This window comes from Stigmatopora nigra, chromosome 6 (assembly GCF_051989575.1).
Source record: "Stigmatopora nigra isolate UIUO_SnigA chromosome 6, RoL_Snig_1.1, whole genome shotgun sequence".
In the NCBI taxonomy this organism is placed as follows: domain Eukaryota; kingdom Metazoa; phylum Chordata; class Actinopteri; order Syngnathiformes; family Syngnathidae; genus Stigmatopora; species Stigmatopora nigra.
This window is the reverse complement of record NC_135513.1, coordinates 15,452,322-15,480,200: the sequence shown is the minus strand read 5'-3', so window position 1 is coordinate 15,480,200 and position 27,879 is coordinate 15,452,322. Positions and strand designations below refer to the sequence as shown.

Genomic DNA, 27,879 nt, shown 5'->3' with positions numbered 1-27,879 from the left:
TTTCCCAAATGTGTTCTTTTGACATGCACGGGCGCAATTTTGACCCGGGGAGGGAAGGGGGAGGAGTCTGTTGGGCGAATGGCCAACGAGTTGGCTTGACAAACGCAAACAAAAGCAGCGCGCAAGCTGACACGCGCTGACCCACAAAAGCATCCGCGCGCGTTGGTGCGTTGGCCTTCTAAAAATAGAACGGGAAATGAAATAGAAGCGCACCAGCGCACGAGCGCGGAAAGAATACGCCAAGGCACGCTTCCACACTGGATTGGCACGCACGCACGCCGTGTTGAAGCGGCCAATCAGAACCCATGTGATGGTCAATTTTTACGCTGTCATAAGTGAGTGAAAAAAAGCAAAGGAATTGGTCATTGGTTTTGATGGGCTGTCAAATTGGTGACCTTAAAACAGGTCAAATTTGTTTTGGGGACTGCGAAAGAGGAAAAAAATGGGTTTAGGGAGTTAAAATAAAATGTAAAATATTTTTTTTAAAGGAAAACATTTAAATTTTTGAACGTTAATTGACAAATTTGAATGATTTTTTTTGTGTGGGCACAAAACTACTACTCTAACATTAAAATAGATACAGTATTTGAACAGTATTTCACATTTGGATTCCATTAAAAAAATTGCAATAAATTCCATTTAAAAAAACCAAAAAAAAATAAATTTAAAAAATCTCAATAAATTCCATTTAAAAAATTCTGGACCACAAAAATTGGGGATTTCCTAAAAAAAACCGTCTATATTAATGTCTTTCACATTTGGATTCTATAAAAAAATCTCAATAAATTCCATTACAAAAAAATCTCTATATTTGTATTAATTCCATTAAAAGCAGAAAACATTCTCCCATTTCTGGATGACAAAAATTTTGACCAGAAAAAGAAAAAATCCCAGATTGGACAAGAATTGGTTTTGAAAGAAAAAAAAACGATAAAGCGGATGGTTGATTTGTCTAAAGAACTCTTGGTTGGTTGGCCTATAAAACAGCAGAGATTACAGTTGCGCACGTTGGGATTAAAGCGCTAGCTGGCAAATCGGGGGAGGGGGAGGGGGGAGTCGAGTCGAGTCCTCACCCGCTTTATTTATTCACATTTTCTTCTTCTTTTTCCTCTTCTATTCCCCCTTTTCTCCTCTCTCTTTCTCTCCCCCTCCTTCACAACTTTGCTTTGAGGATGTCGTTGCGTAACGGCATCAGCCCGGAGTCATTCCGCCTCGACGCTAAGCTAACTTTTTTTTGTGTTTGCCTCCAAATGGGAAATAAGAGAAGAAGAAAAAAAATTAAAAAAAACAGCTGCCGGAAATTGGCTCCATGCGGGGGGTGCCGGGGTGTCAACCTGCCAGTACGGGTGTCCAAAAACCGGTTCGCTGATTTTTTTTTAAAGGGCTGTAAAGGTCAATCATGGTTTTTGCTCAAATTCAGAAGTGGAAGATCTTTTTCTGCTTTTAAAATGAAAACAAAAATATTTAACATGTTATTTTATCAATTAACTCAAAATGTACAGTGTAAAAAAAACTGGTTTTCCTTTAAAAATAAATAAATGAATAAATAATAATACAAAAAAGCTGGTTTTCCTTTAAAAAATATAATAGAAAAATCCTGTTTTTCCTTTAAAAAAATAATGAATAAATGATAATAATAACTAATAGAAAAAAAACTGCAATTATTTGTCCAAAATATCAAGAAAATAACAGCACAAGGCATTTATGCCTCCATTTTTTTACATCCATTAATTTTGAGGGGGTGCCGGAGCCTATCCTGGCCAGATCTAATCATCTGTGAAATTCCAAGTGGCGCAAGTTGTTCCGAATTTGGCCCAAAAGCATTCCACGTTGCGCAATGTTGTTGAGGCAGCCAAGCAGCATTTTCAAGTGGATCTTCTTTTATTTTGCATATTATGAACAATTCCTGATATCCATGCATACACGCTAATAAGATTGATCATCACAGGATGGCCTGTTGACTAAAATATATATTCCACATCATGAAGGGGAATAGAATAAGAAGAATAATAAGAATAAGAATAAGAAGACAGCACACTCCCACAAATGAGCTGTTTAGTCAATCTTTTGTCTTGGCTGGAACCTGATAAACCGCATATATTCATATATTCATATATATATATATATTTGCATGACTAATATATCTACATAGAAAATAAATAGGATGATATCGTCGGCGTAAAAAAAACAAAAAAAACAAAAGAAAAATGTTGACCCAACGAGAGCTACGATGCAAAAAGTGCCTGATAAGATGTTCACAATGAGATTGGTCGCACTTTGATGGCGGACCGTCGGGGAGTGAGGACTAGCCATTGTTGGGGGGCGACTAGAACCTGCTTGTGGACCACTTGGACTTGCTAGCGGTCTGTCTCTGACCACCAGGAAGCTCTAGACCAGTGTTGCCAAACGGGAAAGTTTATACTTCCCGGGTTTCGGCACCAGAACACTGCAATTAGGCCATTGACAACAACAGAGGTCCAATCAGATCTTTCAGGAACTGTTGCCAATTGTGACTCATCAGGAACTTTGGCTATTGGAGGACAAGGGCCTTGTTGTGGAGTCCTAGAGTCCATTTGAGAGTCCAGGGTGTTGTTTACAGACTAGAACTTCAGAACGTTCAGCAACTATCGTGACGAACCTTCACTTGTGGACCACTAGGAACTTGTAGGGGACTATTTGAGCTTCTTAGAGTTTCTTTGAGAGTCCAAGGACTAGAAGCGGAGTCATCGGAACTTTCAGCAACTATTTGGCATCGTGACTAGTCAGGGACCTTCACTTGTCGACCAATGGGAACCTGTAGTGGACTACTAGAGCTTCTTAGAGTTTCTTTGAGAGTCCAAGATGTTGTCTACTGTCTAGAACTTCAGAACTTTGAGCAACTATTCAGCATTCTTCACTTGTGGACCACTAAGAACTTGTCGTGGACTACTTGAGCTTGAGAGTCCAAGGACTAGATGGGGAGCCATTGAAACTTTCAGTGACCTTCACTTGTTGACTACTGGGAACCTGTAGTGGGGTCCTAGAGCCTTTTTTAGAGACTTCTAGATGTTGTTTACAGACTAGAAGCAAAGGTATCAGGACTTTTAGCAACCACTTGGCATCAGGGACCAATCAGGAACTCTTAGTGGACTACTAGATGTTATGAGCTGTATTCTAGCGGTAGTTTTAGACGGCAAGGTGTTTTGTTAAGATGATCAATCTGAACTTGACCAATCGGGGGCCTTCTCTAGGAGTCTCGGGAAGAGGAGGAGGGGCTAAAGCTCGTGGCAGTTGCTACCGGAGGTCCTTCGGTCGGCAAAGCCAAAAAAGTGTCTGATAAGAATACCGACCCTCGCCGGAAACGTGGTCAGATTAGCACCGTGTGGCGGTCCTTTGAAGCTCCTCCCCCTCCCACCATATTTGGTTTTGTCGGCCCGGCGCTTTTTTCACAGCGAGTCCACCTTGACGCGATTGTTATTGGTGGTGAGCGGCGAGGGCGTGGGTTTGCTCTTGAGTCTTTCGCCGGTCCCCGGCCCGCCGCCGCCGCCGCCGCCTCGGTCTCCCAGCTGGTCGTTGGAACTGTCCTGAAAGAAGAGTCTGGCGGTACACAGCGACACCACGATGCGCTTGTACTCGCGCCGGAAGTTCTGGTTCAGCACGCCGTACACGATGGCGTTAAGGCAGCTGTTGAAGTAGGCCATGAAGTAGCTGGCCACAAACAGCCACTCGGGCACCAGCGGCAGCGCCACCTCCGGCCGGATGGCCACGGCCAGCCCGATCAGGTTGAGCGGCGCCCAGCAGACGGCGAAGAGGACGAACACCACGAACATGGTGACAAAGTTGCGTACGTCGTGGGGCGTCAGCTTGGGCCGGTTGTCGGGTTTGACCCGGCGGCGCACCTGGATGACCAGGATCCAGATCCGTAGGTAGCAGTAGGTGACGATCATGATGGGCAGCACAAAGTGGAAGAAGACCACGGCGATGGTGTAGGCCGAGCTGGCCGACTGCTCGAAGGTGCAGGAGTAGACCCGCGGGTCGTAGCGTAGCGAGCCCACGAAGAGGTTGGGTACGATGGCCACCACCGTCAACGCCCAGATGAGTAGCACGTAGCACAGCGAGTTCTTGTCGCTGTACAGCTTGTCGTACTTGAGGCTGTGGCAGATGTAGCAGTAGCGGTTGAGGGCGATGCCGGTGATGTTGAAGATGGAGCCGATCACGCTCACGCCCGTCAGGAAGCCGCTGACCTGGCAGTGGGCGTAGCCCAGGTTCCAACCCTTGCCGAAGATGGAGGCCAGCACCAGCGGGTACGGGTAGATGGCTACCACCAGGTCGGCCACCGCCAGGCTCACCACGAACACGTTGCCTGGGGGGGGTGGAGAGGGCGGTCATTATACAGTGGTTACCTCGACATACGGGCGATGTGAGATAAGAGTAACATTTGGAGCAGGTATTTCTCTTGAGATACGAAGGATTTTTTGATATACGAGCATATAGTGGACATCATATGGACTGTCTTTCTGGTTGCAACTCCCTTGTGTAATATCTCTATGAGCACTGGGCGGAGCCTTGCATTTTTTTTTAGTGTTTTTTCCGTTATTTAGTGCGAATGGCGAAGCTTGTTTGCTAATTTGAGAGGAGTATACACTACTTCTTGTTATTCTATTGTGAAGACATTTGTGTGCATCCTTTGGCATTATTTTGGGAATATTTTGAAGGGAAGACTAAAGTAAACAACCTTGGATAGGTTAAATCTGAAAGTCAGGGTGGAGGCGGAGCTAATAGAGCCAAACTGCGAGAAGAAAAACTATCATAAATTTCAGACAAAATTACAACTAAGTTTAGTGTAAAGTTAGATTACATTTAGTTCAGAGTTTCTGCATCATAATCAAAGTTAATTTTAATTAGTTTGTGTTATGTTACGAGCGCGTTGCCGTGCAAAAAGTCTCTTTTCCGTGAAATCTGTCTAATTTTAGTACTATTAGACCACTAGTTATTTGTTACTTTGTTAATAGATGGCGAATTAGAACAAATCAATATGTGTTTCCAATGCAATATCCTATTTTGGGTGTTTTTTTTTCAGAAGGGTTGGGCCAAGGAGCAACTGGACGCACGCCGAGGGTGAAAGAGTTAACACGGCGGAGTGACGGCACGCCAGCAACGGCGGCGAGAGGAGCTTTATTAGAGCGGCGGCCAGAAAGACACTTAATGCGAAACGTTCCTCTGCGCTTTGGATTGGATTTGGAGGGATATTGTTTTTTTTTTTTTTTTTGGGCAACGATGAAGGAGCCCACTTTCATCTCCTCCTCCTCCTCCTCCTCCTCGCCATCCCTTATCAAATCTATTTCCAGAAACGCTACACACGTTGATAATAAAACATCAACAAAAAAATAAGAAAATAAATGGCCAAAGCTGATTCTTTTGGTGCAGAAAAAAAAGGACAAAAGTGTCGTTCGTCCTTTCGATCCAAAAACAGACTTTGTTTGCCGTCATCAAATTAAAAAATACCAATAAAAACACAAAGGATGAAAAGTCAAATAAGGAATATGAAAGAAAGGACAATGTTGACTTGGATTTCAAAAGTAATGAATTCACAAAGATGTTTTTTAATCAAATGCCAAATGAACTTTCCTGATCCCTTTTTAATTATGAATTGTTATCAAATTAAAAATGGAATACGGCTAGAAATAGTCTTTGCAAATGAAAGGATATTGACTGGATACATTTTTAAGGTCACTAAGATGATGAGAAAGTTTTATAAAGCTGTCAAAAGTAAATATGTCCGAATAAAACTACAATATTTTAGCTAAAAATGTCAATAAACTAAAATAAGGAGGATTTGGACAATTTGGAGGTCAATGGCGTCCATCAATACGTCTTTGAGAAGTAAATATCCTTATCATTTGACAAAATTAGTCATAAGTGACCCAATATTTGCAAGAGGTGACCCCAAATTGGTCTTAAAGTGACCCTAAATGAACAGAAAATGCCCTAAAATGTTGTAAAAACCACCAAAAACGCAATTAAGCGCTTTAAAATGGAGAGAGTTGGGCGCAACGTCATTTTTCCCTTTTAGCGAACATAAGCTTCTATTCCGAGCGAATGATTGGATTTCCAGCCCAGTAATCTTCGGGATTTGCTCGCGCCACAAAAGCCGACACGTCACGGCGGACGCAAACGTGCCTTCCACGACCATCCACGTCCCAAAAAGAAAAGCGTCTTTGTCTTTGGCAACCAAAGATGGCTTTTTTTTCCTTCCGGTAAAAGGAAAACATTCCACCGGGGGGCGACGCCAGCGACCCGTCCAGGCGTCATGCGGGTGGGCGCTTGGGCGCTAGCTTTTAGCGAGACGGGGAAGCGCACGCTGTCACGTTTTTGAAATGGAAAAGGCCTGCCAAGTGGCACCCGGTGGAATTTTAATCAAGCGGCGCACTGAGATGTCACTTCCTGGCACATTCGGGGAATTCGCCGAAGATGGGGGAACCGGGGTGGGGGAGGGGGTCGCAAAAGACAGACGGTCCCGCCAAAAGAGCCCGCCGCAGTTTTTTGTGAGACACTTTTAACGGCCACTGATTTGAAAGTCAAGGGAGAAAATCTGTAAAAATGGAAGACTCTCACGTTCAACCATAGACAATGATCACATGTTTTTAACAAAACAAATGGCTGAATGTTATCACCAATCATATATATACATGTACATCTATGTATATGTATATGTATATGTATAACACATTAATTTATTTATTTATATATTTATTTATTTATGTATTTATTTATATGTATATATATTTCAGCAACACACTTATTTATATATTTATGTATTTGTATATTTATTTTATGTATTTATTAATTAATATTTTTAATATATTTATTTATTTATACATATATTATTTGTGTATTTACTTATGAATTTATTTAGTTATTAATTATTATTGAAGTTATTAATTAACCTATTTATGACCTATATATTTTATGTCTAAAATGTCAATATGGGATCAATAAAGTTATCTAATCTAATCAAATATCAAAAATGGCAATTTCAGAATAAAACATCTGTCTTAAGAAATGGAATTGCTTCAAAATAGCGCAAAGAAAATCAAGTAAAGCAATAAAAGTAAAAGTACTTGAAATGACAAAAAAAATATGGAAAAAAACGTTTGTAATTTTTTGATGAATACGGATGTGTTTTTATTTTTATTTTTTGAAATTTTCGGTAAGTGGGGGTCAGCAGCTGTCTGGTTGAGCCTTGTGAGAAGCGGGCGCTACGCAAAATAGAGGCAAAAATGCTCCGCCATGAAGTCAAGTCTTTGTTTGTTTGCGGCCGTGTGACCGACGACTCGTGCCGCTTTGGGAGTAGAAGAAGAAGAAGAAAAATGGCCGCCCTGGGGGACTTGTCGGGCCGACGATTAGATAAGCGCCGCTTTTTGGCAAAGATGCCTTTGATGAAGCGACTTATCGGAAAGCGCCGTCGACCGCAGAAAGGAAATCCAGCCTGTTTTGTCACACCGCACTTTTCCTTCGCCGCCATTGGTCGAGGACTCGTCGATGACGGAACCAACGCAAAACTATTTGCACGCTCCATTTGTTGCAAAATGGAATTAAAGTACAAAGTAGTACAAAGGAATCTTTTCAAACAGAAAAAAAATACTCAACATTACGTTTTAAACCAAAAATAAATTTAACCCTAATTATTGCAATGTTTATATTTAAAGAACTTTTGCTATAGAAAATGTTCTCTGATTTTACGACATGACTATTTGATATTTTCTATTTAAAACAAACAAACAAAAACAAAAAATGACAAATTTAAGCAGACGTGGAGTGTTTACAATCTGAGCCTCGCAGTTCTGGGGTCGAGGGTTCGATTCCATGTGGGTCCCCACTGTGTGGAACATCCATGTTCTCCCAGGGCTTGCATGGCTTTTCTCTGGGTACTCCGGTTTCATCCCAAATCCCCAAAACATGTATGCTAGGCTAATTGTATGCTAAGTAGTCCCTAGCTATGATTGTTTGCCCCTTGTCTCCTCGTGCCCTGCGATTGGCTATTGCCTGAAGCCTGTAGTTAGCTGGGATTGGCTCTAGCACCCCCTGTGACCATTGTGAGGATAAATGGTTCAGAAAATGAAAAAAATAAAAGATAAGCCGCATTGTTGTCATTTAAAACAAATCTTTATGGTGTGCCTTATATTGTGCGTAAAATACGGTACTTAATTAATGTAATTAAAAAAATAGTGCTAACAATAAAAAAACTACTATTTTAAAACTGCAGTCAAGAGTTAGTATTGTGTATACACGCTGCGATGTAGTTCATGACATGCGTTAGTACTTTTGACATTGCGCGGCGGCTGGGCTAACCTGGCGACCTTGAGAGGCGCTTTGCGGCACTTTGCGGCGCTTTGTGGCACGGCGCAGCGCTGCCCCCTCTGGCAAAGTAATGCCACGTTCATTAATGACGGCGTTTGTTGAATGACGTGACATTGTTGAACAGCTCCCACTTCATCCAAAAGCACTACGCTAATGAACACGCTTTAACATTTTAGCCTTTGCCGCTAAAGTGTCAAAACCAAGCCTCGTTTAAGCTAATCACTCTCCCGATTTTAGCCAAAATGATACTTTTGCTTTCCGTCCAAAAAGATCAGAGGGGGGAAACGGAATAAAAATAAAATACCTTTTTTTTTAGTCCAAAAGAATGCGGTTTTTGGGTGAACCCGACGGATGTGCACTGCTATTTGTTTTGGCCCAGTTTCCCGCCCGCTGTGGCAGATGTGGCACAACGCGTGTCGGAGGTGTTAGCGTACTTATCAGCAAACATGAATCGGGCGCTTTTCCCGCCATCTGTTCGCCACCCTCCCACTCACCCGCACACTCGCCCTGTTACGCACTTCCCAGTCAAAAGGGGAGGAAACAGGGGACAACCAATCATAGCCAGGGACCATTTCCAGTGCTAAATTAACCTAGAATGCATCTTTTGGGGAATTTGGAGGGAAGGGGAGTACCCGGAGAAAACCCACGCAAGCCCGAAGAGAACATACAAACTGAGGACTGACCCGGAATTGAACCCACGACCTCAGAACTGCAAGTCTGACGCTCTGACCACTGGGAGGACCGATCAGGGGTCAAACCCGTGACCCCAGAACTGCGAGACCAACACGTTAACCACTCAGACACATTAATAAACATGATGAAGTAAATACAGTAGTCCCTTGATTATGGCGACCTCACTTATCTTGAATTTACTACTGTAACGTCAACTTGATTTCACCATTAATATAATATTTATTTTTTTCTTTTATAAATGAATTAAAAGAACTGGATTAAAGGCCCTAAATATTCCGTTTTTTATAGATCTAAAATTATTATTTTAGCTAAAAATATATTTTTAGAACTTACAAAATGATTTTTTGAACTAAAAACACAGAAAAAATGGATAAAAATGACAATGATTGATTTAAAAGTGGAAAATCAGGTATTATAATATACACCTATGCTTCATTTGAATTTGATCCTAAAACAGAAATTTTCTCGGGCCGCACAAAATCTTACGGCGGACCGGATTTGGCCCCCGGGCCGCCACTTTGACACCAGCTGTGGATGACAGTATCTAGTCCTTCCCGGATGAAAAAAGATTTTGTGTAACAAAGGGCAAAAAATGTCAAGCTGATGTGAAAATGAAGCTTCATTTTCATGTCTTTGAAAAAAGGAGATGATGGTGTAACCTAATTAAGACGCCGCTGATTGCGAGCTCTCGACAACGACGCCATTAACCCGCCGTCCGGGCCGTCAAATTGCGCCCTACTTATTCGCCGCTAAAATGGAGGTCGGGCGCCGTGGAGCACGACTCGGCGTTTGACCCCAATTGACGGCAAAGGGCTCGGCGTGTCATCTTTGTTAGCGGCGGGCGGGGTTAGCGCGAGGGCTGCCGCTGACGGACGGCCATTGGCGTGGGATAAACCCCGCCCCTTTGTTGGGCCTGACGATCTGGCTTTGCCCTTAATCCTTTGATTGGGGGAGGAGGAGGAGGAAAAAAATATATATCATTTTTTTTTTTATTGGAAGGGTTTGCAAAGGCAAGGCGGTTATCAAAAAAAAAAAAAAGTGCATTGCGTGCGGACGCAACAGCTGGCGGACAGACGTCAATCTCCCGGCCGTTGGCGGACAATCTGTGTCCCGCCTAAAAGCCACGGCTTTACTACATTTTTACCACTTACATTTTTACCACTTACATTTTATACGGTGACTTTAGTCGCGAGGAAAAATGGATTACATTTATGATTTTTTTTCGGGCTCTCCCACTTGAAATTGGATCGGAGGTCCCAACAGAGTGTTGCGTAAAGGGTTAAATCTAGGGCTTGGGGACCTATGGCTCGGGAGCCATATTTGGCTTATTTTACAATTATTAGCCTTGGTTAACGTAAGACACCTGTCATAACTGCTTGTGAAGTCATTACTATGATCTTGAAAAGATAAGATACTAGATTAGTCTTTCTATCAGTCTTTTTCTATGTATATATATATAATATACATATATATACACGCACATACATATACATACATATATACACACATATATATGTATACACATGTATGTATATACATATACACATATCCACACATATACATATACACGTATAGATACATTCATACATACATACATATATACCAATATACATATATATATATATACATATGTATACATATTTATATAAGTGTATATATGTATGTGTATACATGTATACATGTATACATATATACATGTATACATGTATACATATATACAGATATATACACGTGTATATACATGTATATATGTGTATACATGTATACATGTACACATATATACACATATACACATATATACACACATACAAATATATACATATACATACAAGTATGTATACATATATACATAAATACATATATGTTCCGCCCCGGAACGACCCGACGTGGCCCGTCAACAATCCGTGTGGAGCCGACACGCCTGATAAGATGTCAAGCGGCATAATTTTTCTATCCGGATGCGCCGAGTGGAATAAAAGCGCATCCCAGAATTCAAGACGTTTTAAAAAAAACAACAACAAATGTGGTCTCCAGTTTAGCCGAGCGTAACTTTCCACGAACGTGCGGCCTTTGTTGCATATTTCGCGAGTTGTGCGGGCGCCGCCGCCGCTGCCCCAGGTGCCGCCAGAGATGATGTGAAGGAAATTCAAGCGATCCCCCCCGCCGACTGTGAACAATGTCTGGCTGTGCCTCCGTTTGTTGGAAAGGGAAAAAAATAAATAAAAGACTGGTTGGGGAAATAAATTCAATTAGTCCAAGAAAAAGACAAGTGACAGACGGACGGCAGTCTGGGAAAGTGCCGCCAGCCGACGTGATTGGACCGCAAATTAGGGGACGCTTGGAGTTAAGCCACTTTGTCGACGGGCGACTATTCAAAAGTGATTGGACGCCCGATGGCGTCTGTGGCGAGCGCCTGGAAATCAATGGTTGTCAATAAGCGCCGAGTTAAATAGCGTGAAATTGAAAAAGAAAGAAATTGAGGCCACAAACGGAAGCCCTTTCCTTTTTAGATTCATCTTAATTTGCTTTTTATGAGCTGTTGATTATTGGTAAAAAAAAAACAAGGTCAGTGGAAATTACAGAAAAGCTTTTCTCATCTGGGAAGGACTAGATACTGTCATCCACGGGTGTCAAATTACCGGCCCGGGGGCCAAATGTGGCCCGCGACATCATTTTTTTGCGGACCGAGAAAGTCAATCATGAGTTCCGACTTTCTGTTTTAGGATCAAATTCAAAAGAAGAGTATAGATGGATATTAAATTACCTTAAATCAATCATTGTCATTTTTAATCTATTTTTTTCTGTTTTTAATTCAAAAATAATTTAGTAAAATCTAAAAATATACTAAAAAAGCCTAAATAATGGAATAATCAGGGTTTTTAATCCAGTTCTTTTAATGCATTTATAAAAAAAATCTAAATATTATATTTAAAATGGTCCAACCTGAGTTTGACAACCTTGTCTTATTGGTTCTTGCGATAACTTGAATGCAAACATATTTCTGAGCCATGTGACCTTTGACCTCATCTCCCTAACATTCCTAATGGCCATTTCCCACCAAATCCAGTTTCCTCAATGAATCCCTTTATTCATTCTTGAGTTATCTTGGGCCAGCGACCATAGAAATGAATCTTTTAATTTGAAATGTTCTTCTTATTTTTTTTTAATTTTCTTTCCCATGAGTCTACTGTTAGCGCCATGTGGTCACGTGACAAACGTGAAGCATGTTTGTCAGTGTAAGAAGAGTCTGGCGACTCATGGAGTGTGCGCGCATTGACGATTATTGCGCTCGACGCGTGAATGTCACCTGATGTCTCATCGCCGGGTCGGAGTCGCAAACCGCCGTCACTGGCTGGCTCGGCGTGATCCTTTGGCCCCGCCCCCCTGCGACCCGCATTTACCGTAAAAAGGCGTCACACAATCGGTAGCGGGCCGGAACGTTCCGAGGGATTGGTCTCAGAACAAGGCCGCCGTCCAAAAGGCGCGTGACAACAACGACCTGTTTGTCTGCCATTTTTTTTTTTTTTTTTTACAGCAGTTGTAATTTATACTAATATTAGTAGTATTTGTACTAGTTTTATTGTCAAATTGGAGATAAATCTGATTTATTTGACTGTAAACACATTGGAAGTTTGTAATGTTGAGTAATAGGAAACAAAGGCATTTTATTTTGGGGGGCTAAATGAGGTCAAAGGTCACAGAGGACAGAAATATGTTGATTTTTGAGATGACTTGAGAATGGATAAAAGGTTGTGAGATATTTTTGTATTATTCAATAGAAGATATTTTTGTAATATTTAATGGAAGAGGGGGTGACATTTCAGGGTGGGTGAGGTCAAAGGTCACAAATGTGGCGATTAACGGAAGGATTATCATGAAAATATGCAGGATAGGAAACAGTTGCGGTGAATATATGATGCGCTAATGAGGTTAAAGGTCACAAAAAGAGGTTTGGCTTAAAGTTTTGCAAACAAATAAAAAGGTGATTACATTTGCAGTGTAAAATTGCCACAAAAAATGGCATTTTTGGGGGGTAATGAGGTCAGTAACTTTGTATGGCATGACGTCAAAGGTTACAGAGGTCACAAAAAGAATTTTGCACTAACTTGAGTGTTTTGAACAGGGTAGGATAAAAAGGTCAAAGGTCACAGGGGTCAAAAATATGACGTTCATATGTATTCGGCAGCTTAAGCAGAATTATTTAAAAAAATATATGGCTTACAAATAAATTAATGTTAAAAACAAATGAATATTAATTCGAACCTCCCTGTCTGATGGAATTGGGCACCTAAAAAGAAAAATGCAAAAATATCCATTATAAATGGAGATTAGCGCAAAATCCAGTTATCTCCATGACGACAAAATCCAGGTGCAAAAACAAAAAATTGAGCATCGCTATTCGGATGCAAAATTTAACGATTTCGGTAGTAATATTTCAATACTTTTCCATACTTTTTACAACGTGGACGTTTGATGACGTTGTTATCGGAATGAGTCAAATATTTTAATAATGAGAAGAATGTTTGTTGGAATTTGCTCTGAAAATGGCTACCAAACAGGACTGAAGTCGAAAAAACAAAGCAAAAGCGGCCACGGAGCAGCAGCAGCATTTTCGGCAGCAGCTGTCCAAGCGGAAGTGTTGTGTTAAGCAGCGTGCGGCGCGCGGCATGCGGAAGGCGGCGGACGGGTTTGGGCCGAGTGCATTTTTTTCTCCATGAGCGCCCGGCTTTAACGCTCATGCAATGTGACGCGTTCGCAGCTGGAAGCCGCTCAACGCCGCTCAACGCCGCTCAACGCCGCTCAACGCCGCTCAACGCCGCACGCACTCTTCTCTTTCTTGGCGCCCGCCGTCCCGCCGAGTGCTCCCTTCAAGGGCACCTTGGGAAAAAGAGCGCCGGCCCCGCTCAGGGTTTCTAACCGGTGCCGACTCCTCAATCTCCCAATATGACAATTATCGACGAATAGAAGACGAGACGTTTTCGTGCTTCTGCTGCAAATCGAAATTGCGTATTTTCCGCACTATGAGGCGCAGCGGAGATCTGGCCCAATTTTATTTTTGGCACAAAAAGTTGACTAACTCGCCACTGTGGAGGGTGCTAGACGTTGAAAGGGTGTCAGACTCAGGTTGGTTAACGGGACACATAACGTCAACTCGATTTTATGTGGGCTGGACCATTTTAGATACAATATTTAGATTTTTTTTATAAATGGATTAAAAGAACTGGATTAAAATCCCTGAATATTCTGTTTTTTATAGATGTAAAACAATGTTTATTTTAGATTTTTTTATATAGATTTTTAGATTTTACAAAATTATTTTTGAACTAAAAACACAAAAAAATGATTAAAAAATGACAATTATTGATTTAAAAGGGGGAAAATCAGGTAATATAATATACATTTATACTCTTCATTTGAATTTGATCCCAAAACAGAAAGTCAGCACTCATCATTAACTTTCTCGGGCCGCACAAAATGATGCGGCGGGCCACATTTGGCCCCCCAGGGCGCCACTTTGACACCAGTGGCCAAAAGAACCAATAATGGCACTGAAAGACTAGCATTGACAGCAAATTAGACATCTATTATTGTCAATAAAGTCATTTTGCATCACTCCCTGGTCATTTTAGGGTACTTTCGAGTCATTTCTGGTCAATTTGGATCATTTCCTATTGATTTGGAGGGATTACCCAGAATGCATCTTGTCCGTTTGTTGTTTCCTGCTCATTTCCCCATGACTTTCTGTTGGTTTGAGGGTATTTGAAGGTTCCTTTTGAACTCTTAAGACGCCATTTTGCCGGGTGGGGGGCGAATGAATGAATGTAAATTGAGCAAATGGCATAAGTATATTGACGGCGGGCCCACGGCACCCCCCGGTTGGTTAGCGCGCGTCGAGCATAATTCCCCTCGGATGAGCACGGGCGCTCGACTGGACGGGGGCGCCCTGAGCGGCGGCAACGTGCGTCACGCCAAAGTCCCGTCGAGCAGAAAGCACTTTTTCTTCACTGTAGACTAGTATTGTAAATACGTAAAAATAGCCCGGGCGGAAGTGGAGGGGGGAGGGGGAGAGGGGGAGGGGCCTAAGTCATGTCGACTCACGCTTTTATGGATGCTCTCATTACGCTTATCTGTTCAAATTTCAAGCCAGGAGACAGAATGAGAGCGGGACAGAGGACACCCAGTCAAATGAGTCAAAAGACCAATTCATGCCCTGTCTGACATTTGCTTACTTAAATGTTTTGATTCATAGAAAAAGCATTAAGGTAATTGTTGTTGTCGTTTGTCTTATATGAGCAAAAATACAATTTAAAATGATTGTTTTTATTGATTTTTTTTTAAATTCATATATTTTATTTTGAATTTTAAAAAACTTTGCCTGAATTCATATTTCCTCTGCATTTATTTTATTTTATTTATCTATTTTTTAGGCTACCAAGTGAGATTTTTTAAATAAAAAATTAAAAATCTAGAATATTTTTGGTTGGAATAAATTTGTTTTTAAAGCTATTTAAATATATAACAAGACTGAATATTTTCTTTTTTTAAATAAAAAATAAAATCTAGAAATATATTACATTTTTGGTTTGAATAAATACATTTGTAAAACTATTTATAAAATATTTATTGACTATTTTAGATCACATTTTTGCTGCTATTTTGCTTAAAATGAATGGGCAAAAAAAGTATTCACTCAAAAAGTAAATATATTTCATTTTTTTTAAATAACAGAATAAAAATCTAGAAATATATTAAATTTTTATTTTGAATAAATACATTTGTAAAACAATTTTAAAAATATTTATTAACTCTTTTAGATCATATTTTTGCTGCTATTTCGCTTAAAATGAAGTAAAATTGGACATATTTTCTTTTTTTGTTTCATTTAAAGATAGAAAAAGAGCCCTTTAATATCAAACATGTCTAAAAATGTTAAATTGAGCCTCAAAGTCACTATTAATTCTTTAAAGCGGCGCCGATTGGACGACAGGCGAGCAGAGCGGCGCCGTCGGACGCTCTTCCGCAGGTATGAGGCCTGACAACGTGAGATCTCCGGACCTGGGCGGGGGTGTCGGATCAACGCGATGCAAACAGACAGCGTGTCATGTAATATGAAGGCGGGCGGGCGGGCGGCCAGGTCGAAAGGGAAACGCAAGCCGGCGGGAGGCGGAGGGGCGGAGGGGGAGGGGCGGAGCCTTTGCCGCGCTCCCCAACATCTTCATTCAAAAAAAACCAAAAAGACAAATGTAACGTTTTCTCACTGTGACTATCGGGAAATATGAAATATGGAAAAGGGGGAGGGGGCCCGGGGGAGTCATATTTTTTGCGTCAGCTACGCGTATTTTAAGAAGGGATTACCGCGGGCGCGCCGCCGCCGCCGCGTGTACAGATAATCCCGCAAATAGGAGGAAATCGGGAAAAGGTTTCGTCCGGCGCCTGATAGGAACGCTAGCTCGTTCGCTCGCTCGCTCGGCGTTTCCTGCCAAAAAGGGCGGGGGAATAATAGAAAAAAAATATGAAAAGGGCTTGACGGGCTGGGAAATGAGCTGTCAATCGAAGCAAAGACGCCAATGACGTCAAAGTCTGGAGCCACACGTGACGGCTAAAAATCACGCCGCGCGTTTTTAGTCCCGTTTTTCATGCTAGCTTTTAATAGTTGGATGTTTTTAGCCATTTTATGGGGTTTTTTTGGACATTTTGGTTGTTGTTGATGATCTGATATTGGCGAGGTTTTGTAGCGGTCATATTTTTGTTCTATTTTGTTTCGTGTCTATGGGGTCGATTGTTTATGTTAGCGAGAGTTAGCGATGCAAGTTTTTGTGAGGTGGGAGTACCCAAAGAAAAGCCACGCAAGCACGGGATGACCACACAAACTCAACAAATAGAGGGAACCCCGAATCCGACCCAAATAAAACTTCCCGAGATGAATTTGCGTCATCATATCCATAGAAAAACTATGTACATATCCCACTTCCAGGTTCCAGGACAAGGAAACAGTAAAACGCTGCTGCCACTGTGGCCAATTTGTTTTTTCTCCATCTTGAATTACCCAGGCGCATTTTTCTATTTTTTATACAGGGTTTCCATTTCATAGCGGCGCTTTTTTTGTCCACAAGCATCGAAAGCCTGAGAAAACGTGGGCGCCGATTTGAACATCAACAATCTTGTCCAAACAAAAGATAGCGTCCACGGCTATAGCTAACCACATCTTTAGCTCACGTTTCCCTAATTAGCCCGCCACCTTTACAGAGATTTGACCAAGGTTATCGAGGCCCGACCGAAGACGTCGGCCGGGATGGCCCGTTATCGGCGCCATCTCTGGTTAAACGGCCGGCGGGGAAAGAATGAAAGAAAGAAAGAAGGCGGATCCTTATCGGCGCTCCACGCTGTAAATTAATTGTCCAGTTACGACCCGCCGGCTTTGGCGGGGTCCCTAATTAGTCCGAAGATTTTTTTTTTGGTTTTAAGACGGCGCCGTGGCGGGAGCGAGCCGATGATGGGCAGGTAGAAGCGGACAAATATGCGTTTTTAATTAAATAACGGCGGCGGCGGCGGCGAGCGTACCTTGTGTTTATCCTGCCGAGACGCGGCGGATAAAGATCAAATTCCCCGCATTTTGACGTCAGCTTTGTTTGAGCAGTCGGACGGGAGAATGCGATAAAAACATACAGTGGCGTCAGCAAAAATAAAGATTTCATGTGGGACGGACCATTTTAGATAGAATATTTCGATTGTTTTGTTTATAAATGGATTAAAAGAACTGGATTAAAAGCCCTGCATATGCTGTTTTTTATAGATATAAAACATGTTTATTTGAGTTTTTTAGATATATTAAACAGATAAAACATTGAACATTTTATTGGATGTTTTTGAATGAAATTCAAGAAATAAATATGCATATTTTGCATAAAACGTGAAAAACTTGCTCATTCGTGCCTGCCATTGCTCAGCCAGGGTGCCGCCATCTTACCTAGACCAAGATGGACACACTTCCTGGTTGTAATGATCACATGACTTCCTTTTTGAATCTACATGCATACAATGTGCAATCCAGCAATCGATCTAAGAAATATCTCCGAAATACCGCGTGTGAAGATTTTTCTTGCAAGTTTCCCTTCAAAGTAATACTTTTGTACTCAATTAAAACCAAGAAAACTCAAATAAAAATCATCACAGAGCGAGTTATACTCCAGAGAATACAGTCCATCAATCCATCTTCTATTTGTTATAATAACAATACTAAAATGTCTTTTTAATCGTCTTAAAAAAAGGGAAGAAACTACTTTTTAAACATTAGGATAAGTTTCCTCAATAAGAAAATAGCCTTAAGCCGAATATGACAGAATAAAAGGAGTTGCTAGACTAGCAAAAAGTGTGTTTTGTGTGTGTGTGTGTGTGTTAAGGGACAGGGCGCCATGACATAAGGAAGGCAGTCCTTGTCATGGCACCCCCCCCCCACCTCCTCGCCGAAATGCCGTCCCCCCCCTCCTCCCTCGCCAGCACCCCCTTAGGCAGCTGTCCCCCCGGATAGCGCTAGCGTTGGCAGCGCGCCCGCTGTGCGGCGTGGCTTAACAATGGCTGCCAGGCTCTTCAAACACAAATTAATTTTGTCCAACGGCACTTTTTCCAAGACGGTAAAAAACTCGGAAAGACGGCCACGGAGTCAAACATAATAAGTCGCCGGCGGGTTAACTCTTTCGGCGCCGTAAACCAACTTGGAGACTCCTTCAAACGTGGGACGGATGTCCAATCTAATTCAGGTGGGAGGTTAGGCAGCCAATTAGCTTCTATTTGATATCTCAGGGCGGCCATGTTGGTAGGGGCGAAGCTTTGACCAAAGTAAAATGAAAACAATTTTTTGACTGATTTTTGGACCGTTTTATTTTATAAATGTCCACTACCGTATTTTCTCGCATATTAAACGCCCCCCGCGTATTAGCCACACCCTTAAAATTGCCATGAAATCGTTGAATTTTACAATTTCCCTCGTATAAGCCGTCCCCCGGATTCACAATTTTCCCTTACATATTCATGGCTGCCACCATTTTTTTTAATTGAGAAAAACTGATCTTATTGTTTAAAAAAAGTTTCTTCCCCATTTTTACCTTAAAAAATATGATTAAAAACACATTTTAGTATTGTCATTATAACAAATATAAGATGGATTGATGGACCGTATTTTCCGGACTATAAATCGCCCGGTCACTGTTTTCACCAGCGTATTCTTGGTTTTAATATGTACAAAAGTGTTACTTTAAAGGGGAAATTTTAAGAAAAATAACTGTACGGGGTATTTCTGATACTGTATAAAACACTTAGTGGATTCCAAAACAGTCTTACCTACATATAGAAAAAATTAAAAAGGAAGTCATGTGAGCAGTACAACCAGGAAGTGGGCTAGATTGTCAACCCTAGGTAAGATGGCGGTGCACTTACTTTTTTTTCACATTTTATGCAAGATACACAAAAAATATTCTTCAATTTCTTTCATGGACGTCAAAATACATTTTGTTTAGCATTTTATCTGTTTATCTTTTCTCTTTTTTGAAAGAAATGACCGTATCCGACCGCATTTTGTCTTTGTCACCTGTTTTGTCTAACTTGTGCGCATATAAGCCTCATCATTTTTTTAGCGACAAATACGGCGTGCATATGAGAAAATACGATACTAGTAATCAACACATTTAATTACATTTTTAGAGCCACACGATTGGACATCGATCTCCCGATATCGCCGACCAATCAACACGGTCGGAAAACTCTGACCCCTCCCACCATTGCGAGCGTGACACGCAAGTTCAACCCTCTCAGCCGTTGGTTGCGTGACTTGGCGGCGCGCCGCGGTCTGGATGTTATTTCCGGCCGTTTCCCCGTTCATAAAAAACGAAGAAAAAAAAAAAACGGACCTTTTGGTGGCTCAGGGCGTAATGAATATTTCACAGGCGGGGGAAAAAAACAAAACGTTAATGCGGAATTAAGCGCCATTTGCCGACGTCTTCATTAAAAATGGAAGGGTTTTTCTAAATAACCGGCGGCTTTGTTTTGGGAAGATCCTCGACGGAAATTGGATCAAGACGGCGTAAATACAAAAAAAAAAAGTCAAAGGAAAACAAATCCTCCCGTGTTCGATGCCATCTTCCTGCTTGAGGAATTTCAAAGGCTTTGTAAAGAAGGCGCCGCCATTACACCTGATTTTTATCACCGCAATCCGTTTGGTGTAGCGTGGCGTGTAGCGTGGCGCTCCCGCGGCGGAAGCGTGTCTACTTTTATTTTTTTCACAACGGCGGAGGTCCTCTTTTTGCGCTTGAAGCCGCGAAAAAATGTGCGGGTAAACGTCTCGGGGACAAGCTAAGAATTAGCGGATTGTTAGCTCGCTTTTCAAATGAGCAAATTAGCCAATGACATTAGAATAATAGCTTTTGGGGCTACATTATTTAAAGTACGTCAGCAAGTTCCTGTTTGCAAAAAAAATGGCTAAGTACTAGTACTTAAGAAAAAGTACTACAAAAAAAGCTAAACGCAAGTGACCTCAAATGAACGTTTTGTAGTTTAGCGTCAGAATTTATGATTAGCAAAAGAATTATCTAAGTCAACAGGAAAAAAACATACAGAAATGACTCAAAATTAACAGGAAAGACCTGTAAATGACTTCCTGTTAGCAAAATAAAAGTGTAGCACGGGAGCATTATCTTTCTAATGACCCAACAAAATCTAAATCAACACAAAATGATCTAAAATTAATAAAAAGTGACCTATACATGTGCCAAAATTAAGGGGAAGTTAAAATCATGTTTACTAAACTAAGCAAAAGTGTCCATTAATAATTTGAGTACCGTTTGTTCAATTTAAAATCAACAAAATTAGTCAGGAACGCTAGCTACTAGCATTTTTGTGTGTGTTAAATCTCTATGTATTTAGCATGGATATGTTTGCTTATTCCTATTAGAAAACAAACAATTACCCACAGGGGATTTACGAAAATCAAGAAACTCAACAGGAAGTGACTTGTAAACGCCTTAAAATTAAAGAATGTGACCTGTTAACAACGACGTAAACAACTTCCTTTTCGCACAATCAGTTTGACGCACGAGTTTAAGACTACTAAAGCAAAAATAAAAAAAAATCTAAATAGACAGGAAGGGAAATACAAATGCCTCGCAATTAAGAGGAAGTCACCAAAATGTAAACAACTTCCCATTAGCAAATTAGCTATACAATTTAGTGCGGAAGGGATTTACGGTGATCGAAAATGGGAAGTCAATTCAAATTCAAACGAAGTGAACCAAAGTACACGGGAAGTGACGTCACGATAACGAAGAACGGGTGAAAAGAGTCGAGCCAATGACTCTCCATGTTGTGCCTTTTCTAATCTCTGGCGTTCCAAATGGCACGAGCGAATAAGTTGTCACGCAGCGCCCGTCCGCCGTCACCGAGCGGTCGCGGCTGCCCGCCGGTTTGTTTTGCGCGCCGCTAAATCGTCTGCAATGTACCTGTCACGCCGCAGATAAGGACTTCATCTATTCGAGCGGAAACGTGGGACCGGGGGGGGGGGACAAAAAATAAAAACTAAATAAATAAATCCCAAAGATGGGAGCGCTGCTGACATTAAAGCGCTTGTCGTTGATTTAGATGCTATTTCGCTTTTTGCTAACGGGGGCGGAAAGGCTATTAGATTTTCATCTATTTATGACACCGGTGTCAAAGTGGAGGCCCGGGGGCCGAATTTGGTCCGCCGCATCATTTTGTGCGGCCCGTGAAAGTAAATCATGTCGTCTTTCTGTTTTTGGATGATATTAAAATGAAGAGTAGAGTACATTTCCTGATTTCCCCCTTTTAAATCAATAATTGTCCTTTTTTAATCCATTTTTTCTGTTTTTAGTTCAAAATCATTTTGTAAAATCTAAAAATATATTTAAAAAAGCTAGAATAAACATTGTTTTAGTCCATAAAAACTGAATATCCAGGGATTTTAATCCAGTTCTTTTGATCGGTTTATTAAAAAAAATCTAAATATATCTAAAAATGGTTAAGCCATATCAAAATAGACGTCCAATATTTTTGGACGAGCGACGGGACCCGCCAGCGAGACGGATTACATTTCAGAGGCGTCCGATTAATGACAACTAATTCCATAAAGGGGCTCGCTAACTCGCCGGTAATGAAATCCCGATCGGAAAAGTTGCGAGAATCGGATAATTATTTCACGGCCTGTGGCGGGCGGCGCATTCCGATCGAAAACATGGCGGCCCGCGCGCGTGCCTAACCGTCGAATGCGGAATCGGATGCCGATGGGCAGACGGGCCCATTGACGTCATGGCGGCTCTGGGGGCGGGGTCTTCTCAAGTTGACCCGCCGCTGGGCGGACCCTGGCGGATGGCGACTCGATTCAAATGTGATTCGTCGAGGTGAGATTCAATTAGTTGGATCGGTTCAATCGGAGGAGTCGAATGTGCGGATCGCGGGTCAGAAGTGGCCCACTAGGGGGTGTTCTGCTTCATTTATACTCCAGTAAATTATTTAAGTTTTTCGACAAAACAAAGAGTTGCGTGATCAACTGCAATTGCAAAATTGTATCATTAGGATGCATAAAATTTACCAAATTATTATTAAATATATATTTTTGTATTACATGTACCTACCGGAACATTTTAGATATCATATTTAGATATTTTTTTATAAATTGATTAAAAGAACTGTATTAAAACCCCTGAATATTCAGTTTTTTGTATAGATCTAAGGCAATGTTTATTTAAGCTTTTTATACATATTTTTTTGATTTTACAAAATTATTTTTGAACTACAAACAGAAAAAACGGATTCAAGATGACAATTATTGATATGAAAGGGGAAAATTAGGAAATTTAATATACATCTATATCTATCATTTGAATTTCATCCTAAAACAGAAAGTCAGCACTCTTGATTGACTTTCTCGGGCCGCACAAAATGACACGGCGGGCCAGATTCGGCCCTCGGGCCACCACTTTGACACCAGTGTATTAAAGGATTGACATGTAAAATCCTGCTCGAGTGACCATGATCCAAGTAACAAAGAAGTAGAAGCCATTTAGTTTGTAAGTAGAGGTAACGCTGTACTTTTTACTGCTGCTTTAGAATAAGACGCGATCAGGTGACTGAGCTCAGATTGGCCCGGGGACCAAAGCATTAACGGCGAGATGCGGCGGCGGGTGGGCGGCGTGACGGGCGAGCGGGCGGGCAGGCGAACATCCGAGCCAACGAGCCAGCTTCCCCCTTTGGCTTCAGAATGCCAATAATTGCTTGGGTTGTTGCTCTTTGTTTGGCGCGCTCGCTGTGGGGGTCAGTGAAATTACCTCCGCTCGAAAAACTAGGCTGCGCCTGACACAATAACGCTAAATATATATATATATATATATATCCTTCCACCGACCGGCGAGGGAGTCCGTCAAGGACCGTAATCAGAAAAAGAAAAGTCATTTCAACTATTTGGCTGCCATTGACGGTATGGGGCGTCCAATATATCATAATTAAATCAATGTTTTGGGGGGAAATATGCCTTGGTGACCATTTATTCACTTGTAGAATGCCATTTTTCAAGTATTTATTAAAGAAAATTGAAAAGGTAAACAGTAAATGTCCTTAATTTGTGCTTTTTTTATCTGAAAAGGGAAATTGCGACTGATTTGATGTTCAGATATGTATTTTATTCTACTATGATTATATTTTGACAGTAAGCAGTACGATATTTGCTTATTTAGAAAAATTATGTTAAATATATTCCTCATATTTCTAAACGATATGCTCATGTTCTACATAGATATAATCATAGAAAATACATATTTAAAACACAAAAATGATTAATCATTGAAAATTACGGATAAATATTGCTAATATTAAATTAACAAAACTTGCCTAGTGAAAAGTTGAATGTCTTTAGTGCCCATAAACAAACAAAAAGATAAGTTTTGGAGAAATTTGTTAAAGTGTCAACTGTAGTGACCCCAGCGCCTCAAATGGGTTAAATCATTAGTTAACTCAAGAATTTGGTCATAAATCTAGTAAAACTATTGCACCTGTAACCATAAATTTCATTTACAACCGCGAGATTTGCAGATAACAAACCGTTTTTTCTTCAATCATGGATTTCATGCCCATTCGCAAATGTGTTCTGATTAGCAATGACGCCATTAAATCAACTAGACAGAAAGATATGTCAAGCTAGCGCGGAGATAGCTAAGTACCCAAAAAGACATTTCAATTTAAACAACCAAAACCTTACGATTTCTTCTCGGAACTACAAAACCCATTTAGTTGTACGAAAGCGAAGAAAAAACTAACATTTGATCTCGTCAAAAACATGGTTACAAAGTTATCGTCGCAGGTGAAAATGTGCGAAAAGTGTGTTGGAATGCGACCCTACCTGCGTTCCGGAGCTTCTTGTTGCGGTACACGGAGAAGATCACCAGCAGGTTGCCCAGGATGTCCACCACGATGGTGAAGATGAGGAAGCAGCCTAAAGTTGTGGTGACCCACGGCGGGCGCTGGAGAACCGAAGCAGCGGCAGCGGCTTGCTCGTCCGGCTCGGGCGCGGTGCTGTTCACCTCAGACCCATTTGTGAGCATTGTCCAGGGAGAACCAACTTTGGAGGGGGGAGGCTGTCCCGGAGTTATCGGGGGGATGTCGCCGCCTTGGCCGCTTTAAACGCCGACTTAGCCGCCGTCGTCTTGGCCGTCGTCTTGGCCACCGACGCCGGCTCTCGGTCGCCTGGCGCGGCCGCGGTCCTGGTCCTCATGGTCCGGCGCTTCTTTCCGCCTCGCCCTCCACGGGTTTGAGTGACGGTAAGCGGACGGGGATTTGTGGGCTTTGTGGGCTTTCTCTGTTCCAGCATGCCCTCCGGGTTGCTTCGATCCAATGCCCAAACGCCCGCCCACCCCACGCGGCGTGTCTGCGCTCTCCGGAGTCCACGCGTGTTGTGTCTGACAACTTCAACGCCGCCGCCGCTGCCACCACATTGCGCTCTCATCAGGTGCCGGGGGAGAACACTGCCACTCTGCGGATGAGCGGTGGAACTGCAGAGTTTCATTCATAGTGCTAAGCCATTCATATTCATTCCTTCAGTTATTCATTCATAGTTTTGGTGCCTTTCACTGATACAAACACTTACAAGTGCATTCAAATACATTGAGTGACTTTAAAAAGATATCTGAGCATATTTAACACAAAAAAGTGACATAAAAAGGTCTTCTATATGCAATAACTCCCCCGTCATAAATCATATTCACAAAAAATCATGCAAAAAGCTTGAATATAAACACGTCAATTCACTTTTTTTGCAATGCACATATTTATGACGATTGCTAATTAGTTTTATCCTGTTTTTCTTGACTTTTATGAGCTTTCTCATTATTGTTTACTGTACTTTAAGTGTCATGTTGTCATGCGGGAGCTAACAAACTGATTTTCACAGTAAAAGTCTTTGACTATAAAGGATTCTATTCTCTTCTTTCTCAGCTGCCTAGACCACGCCCACTTAAAAACAGAAGACGATGTCCCACCCATAATGAGCTGCTGATGCGTACAATAAGCATACTATATTCCCTTGCTAACAAAAACGCATGCTAGCTAGCTTGTGACGTCACAACCAGAATTCCTGAAAAAGTGGGCGTTTCCTACGATGATGCATTTCTTACAGTTAGCAAATTTAGCTCCTTAATGAATGACTGACGTATGGAAATTGAAATAAATAATGCGTGACGAGAGTTAATACTTTTAGGGAATAATTTATTGCCAGTAGGAAAGCGCGAACCGATGGCAGTAATTCCGTAAAAACCTCAACGAGAAGGACGCGTTCCTTGCGCACACACACTCGCTCACGCGCACATTCACAAACGATAACCATGACAACCATAAATATCATCGGGTCCCGTTTTCTAGATGGAAAAAAAGAAGAGGTTCCAACGTCAACATTTACAGATAATTAAAAAAAAAAAAGAACGTGAGTAACGAAGTCGTTTTTTCTCTTTTTTCGTCAACGTTAGCAAACGCGAAAAATAAGGCCAATCACGTCACGGCGATTCTTCAAGATAAAAGCACGGAATATCTACAAAAACTACTTTGAAATCAAAACTGTACATTGACATTTACACTGAAAATCAACACTTGTAGAAAATGTTCTATTTATAGAAATGGATGTGAATTTCTTAACTATTATTTTTCCATTTTTTTTGTTTCCCTGTTGAGACGCTTTCTTTTTGTCTTTTTTGTCCTCATTTTGCCACTCGTACTTGCCAATATTCTCACTTCTGCCCGAATTGAAAAATAGTCAAAAAACAAGGGGAGAATACATTTAAAAAGGTAAAAATATTTATAATAAAACCTTTTTTCTTTAGAATTTTCTCAATTAAACTTATATATTATCTTTTAAATCATGCCAAATGTTCTATATATTTCTCCAATACTTTAATTAGAGCTGTAAGATGCAAATTCAGGTATTTAAGGGTTAAAATTGTCCTTTTCAAAGAATTGCCATTTTTTTAAATACCGATTCCTTTTAAAATTCCAAAATAAAAGTGTTTTTGCCGTATTTTTTTTGTAACTAGTCAACAATATAGTTTCCCACTCTATATAAGCCTTAAACTAGTTGTAATATTGCATTTTAGTTCACAGTATGTGTACATTTGTGTTTAACTTTAAAGGGGAGTGACAGTCACCTAGCTTAAAATAATAGGTTAAAAAATTGGAGGGTTGGCAAGTACGAGGCTAACGTTCCCATCTCAAGTTGCTAGCGAGTACGGACATTTGAGAGGGTCTTCTGGTGCTCATGTTTTGAATTTTTCAAACATTTTTCCTTCCTCATATGGTCTGAAAACTGTCAACAAAGTAAGAGGCTAACGTCCATCTCAAGTTGCTAGCTAAAACGGCGAACCGTCAACAAAATAAGAGGCTAACGTACCGTCTCAAGTGGCTAGCTAGCTAATACGGCCAAACATTTGTCCATCCGGGAGCTAGCTACCCGTCAAGTCATGTCGTACCGGGCGTGACATTTTAAAAAAAATAAAATAATAATAATAAAATTGAAATATGATCCAAAATGGAGGCACTTTTTTTGTTTTTTTTGGCGGGGGATCCAGTGTCAGACTTCAGTGTGCTGCTGGGAGCCCTGCGGCGGGACCAAGGGCCGCTCAAAATGGCCGTCGTCGCCGCTCTCGTAGTCGCTGATGGTGGCCTCGGACTCCTCGCAGCACGCCGACATGTCCGAGCAGGAGGCGGTGGACGCGTACAGGGACAGCGAGGCCTCGTCAAAGCCCCGCCCCTGGCCCCGGGGGGTCGCCGTGTAGGGGGCGTAGTGTTCCGGCGGGGGGGCGGGGCCACGCGGGCTAACCGAGGAGCGCAGGGTGTCGCCGTACTCCGGCGGGGGCGGCGGAGGCGGCAGCTCGTCGCCGGACGGGAAGTCGTCGGGCGGCGGCGGGAAGTCGCTCTCGATGTCGTAGCCGCCGGGGTAGTAGTCGGCGTCCATGGCGCTGGGGTCGCTGTACAGGGTGGTGGGCGGAGAGTCGGTCAGCTCGTACTGAGGGAACTCCTCGATTCCCGGGAGTTGGACGCTGGGCATCCAGTCGGACGTGTCCCAGTGGTATCCTGTCAAGTACAAATGGAGGCCGTTAGCATCTGCAAGCTAACCCTTTCCATAGGAGTTATTGTTAAAAAAAAAACAAGCATGCCGCCACACGACTCGTCCGTTAAAGACGTCACCATCAGGGATCACTTTACACCAACAAACAAGAAAGATCAAATTTGATCAAATTTGGATTATTCCACAATTCGTACAGTTCAGTTTGCTATTACCTGTTAGCTAAATTGGAGCTAACGTCG

General features: G+C 41.7%; 2 protein-coding genes across 2 annotated transcripts in view; both read right to left on the bottom strand.

The window, feature by feature from the left end:
- Nucleotides 1–1,725: 1,725 nt before the first annotated feature.
- mtnr1aa (melatonin receptor 1A a) lies at nucleotides 1,726–25,048 on the bottom strand. The gene is made up of 2 exons (XM_077719761.1): nucleotides 24,431–25,048; nucleotides 1,726–4,342 (listed from the first exon to the last, which is right to left on the bottom strand). Exons 1-2 carry the CDS (start codon nucleotides 24,630–24,632, stop codon nucleotides 3,426–3,428), a joined length of 1,119 nt encoding a protein of 372 aa, XP_077575887.1. The 5' UTR covers nucleotides 24,633–25,048; the 3' UTR covers nucleotides 1,726–3,425.
- Nucleotides 25,049–25,774: 726 nt separating this feature from the next.
- Nucleotides 25,775–27,879, bottom strand: part of fat1a (FAT atypical cadherin 1a) — a 46,295-nt gene continuing 44,190 nt past the window's right edge. The window contains exon 30 of the mRNA XM_077719762.1: nucleotides 25,775–27,645. Coding sequence (XP_077575888.1) covers nucleotides 27,143–27,645 — 503 coding nt within the window. The 3' untranslated portion in view covers nucleotides 25,775–27,142. The remainder of the gene's footprint in view (nucleotides 27,646–27,879) is intronic.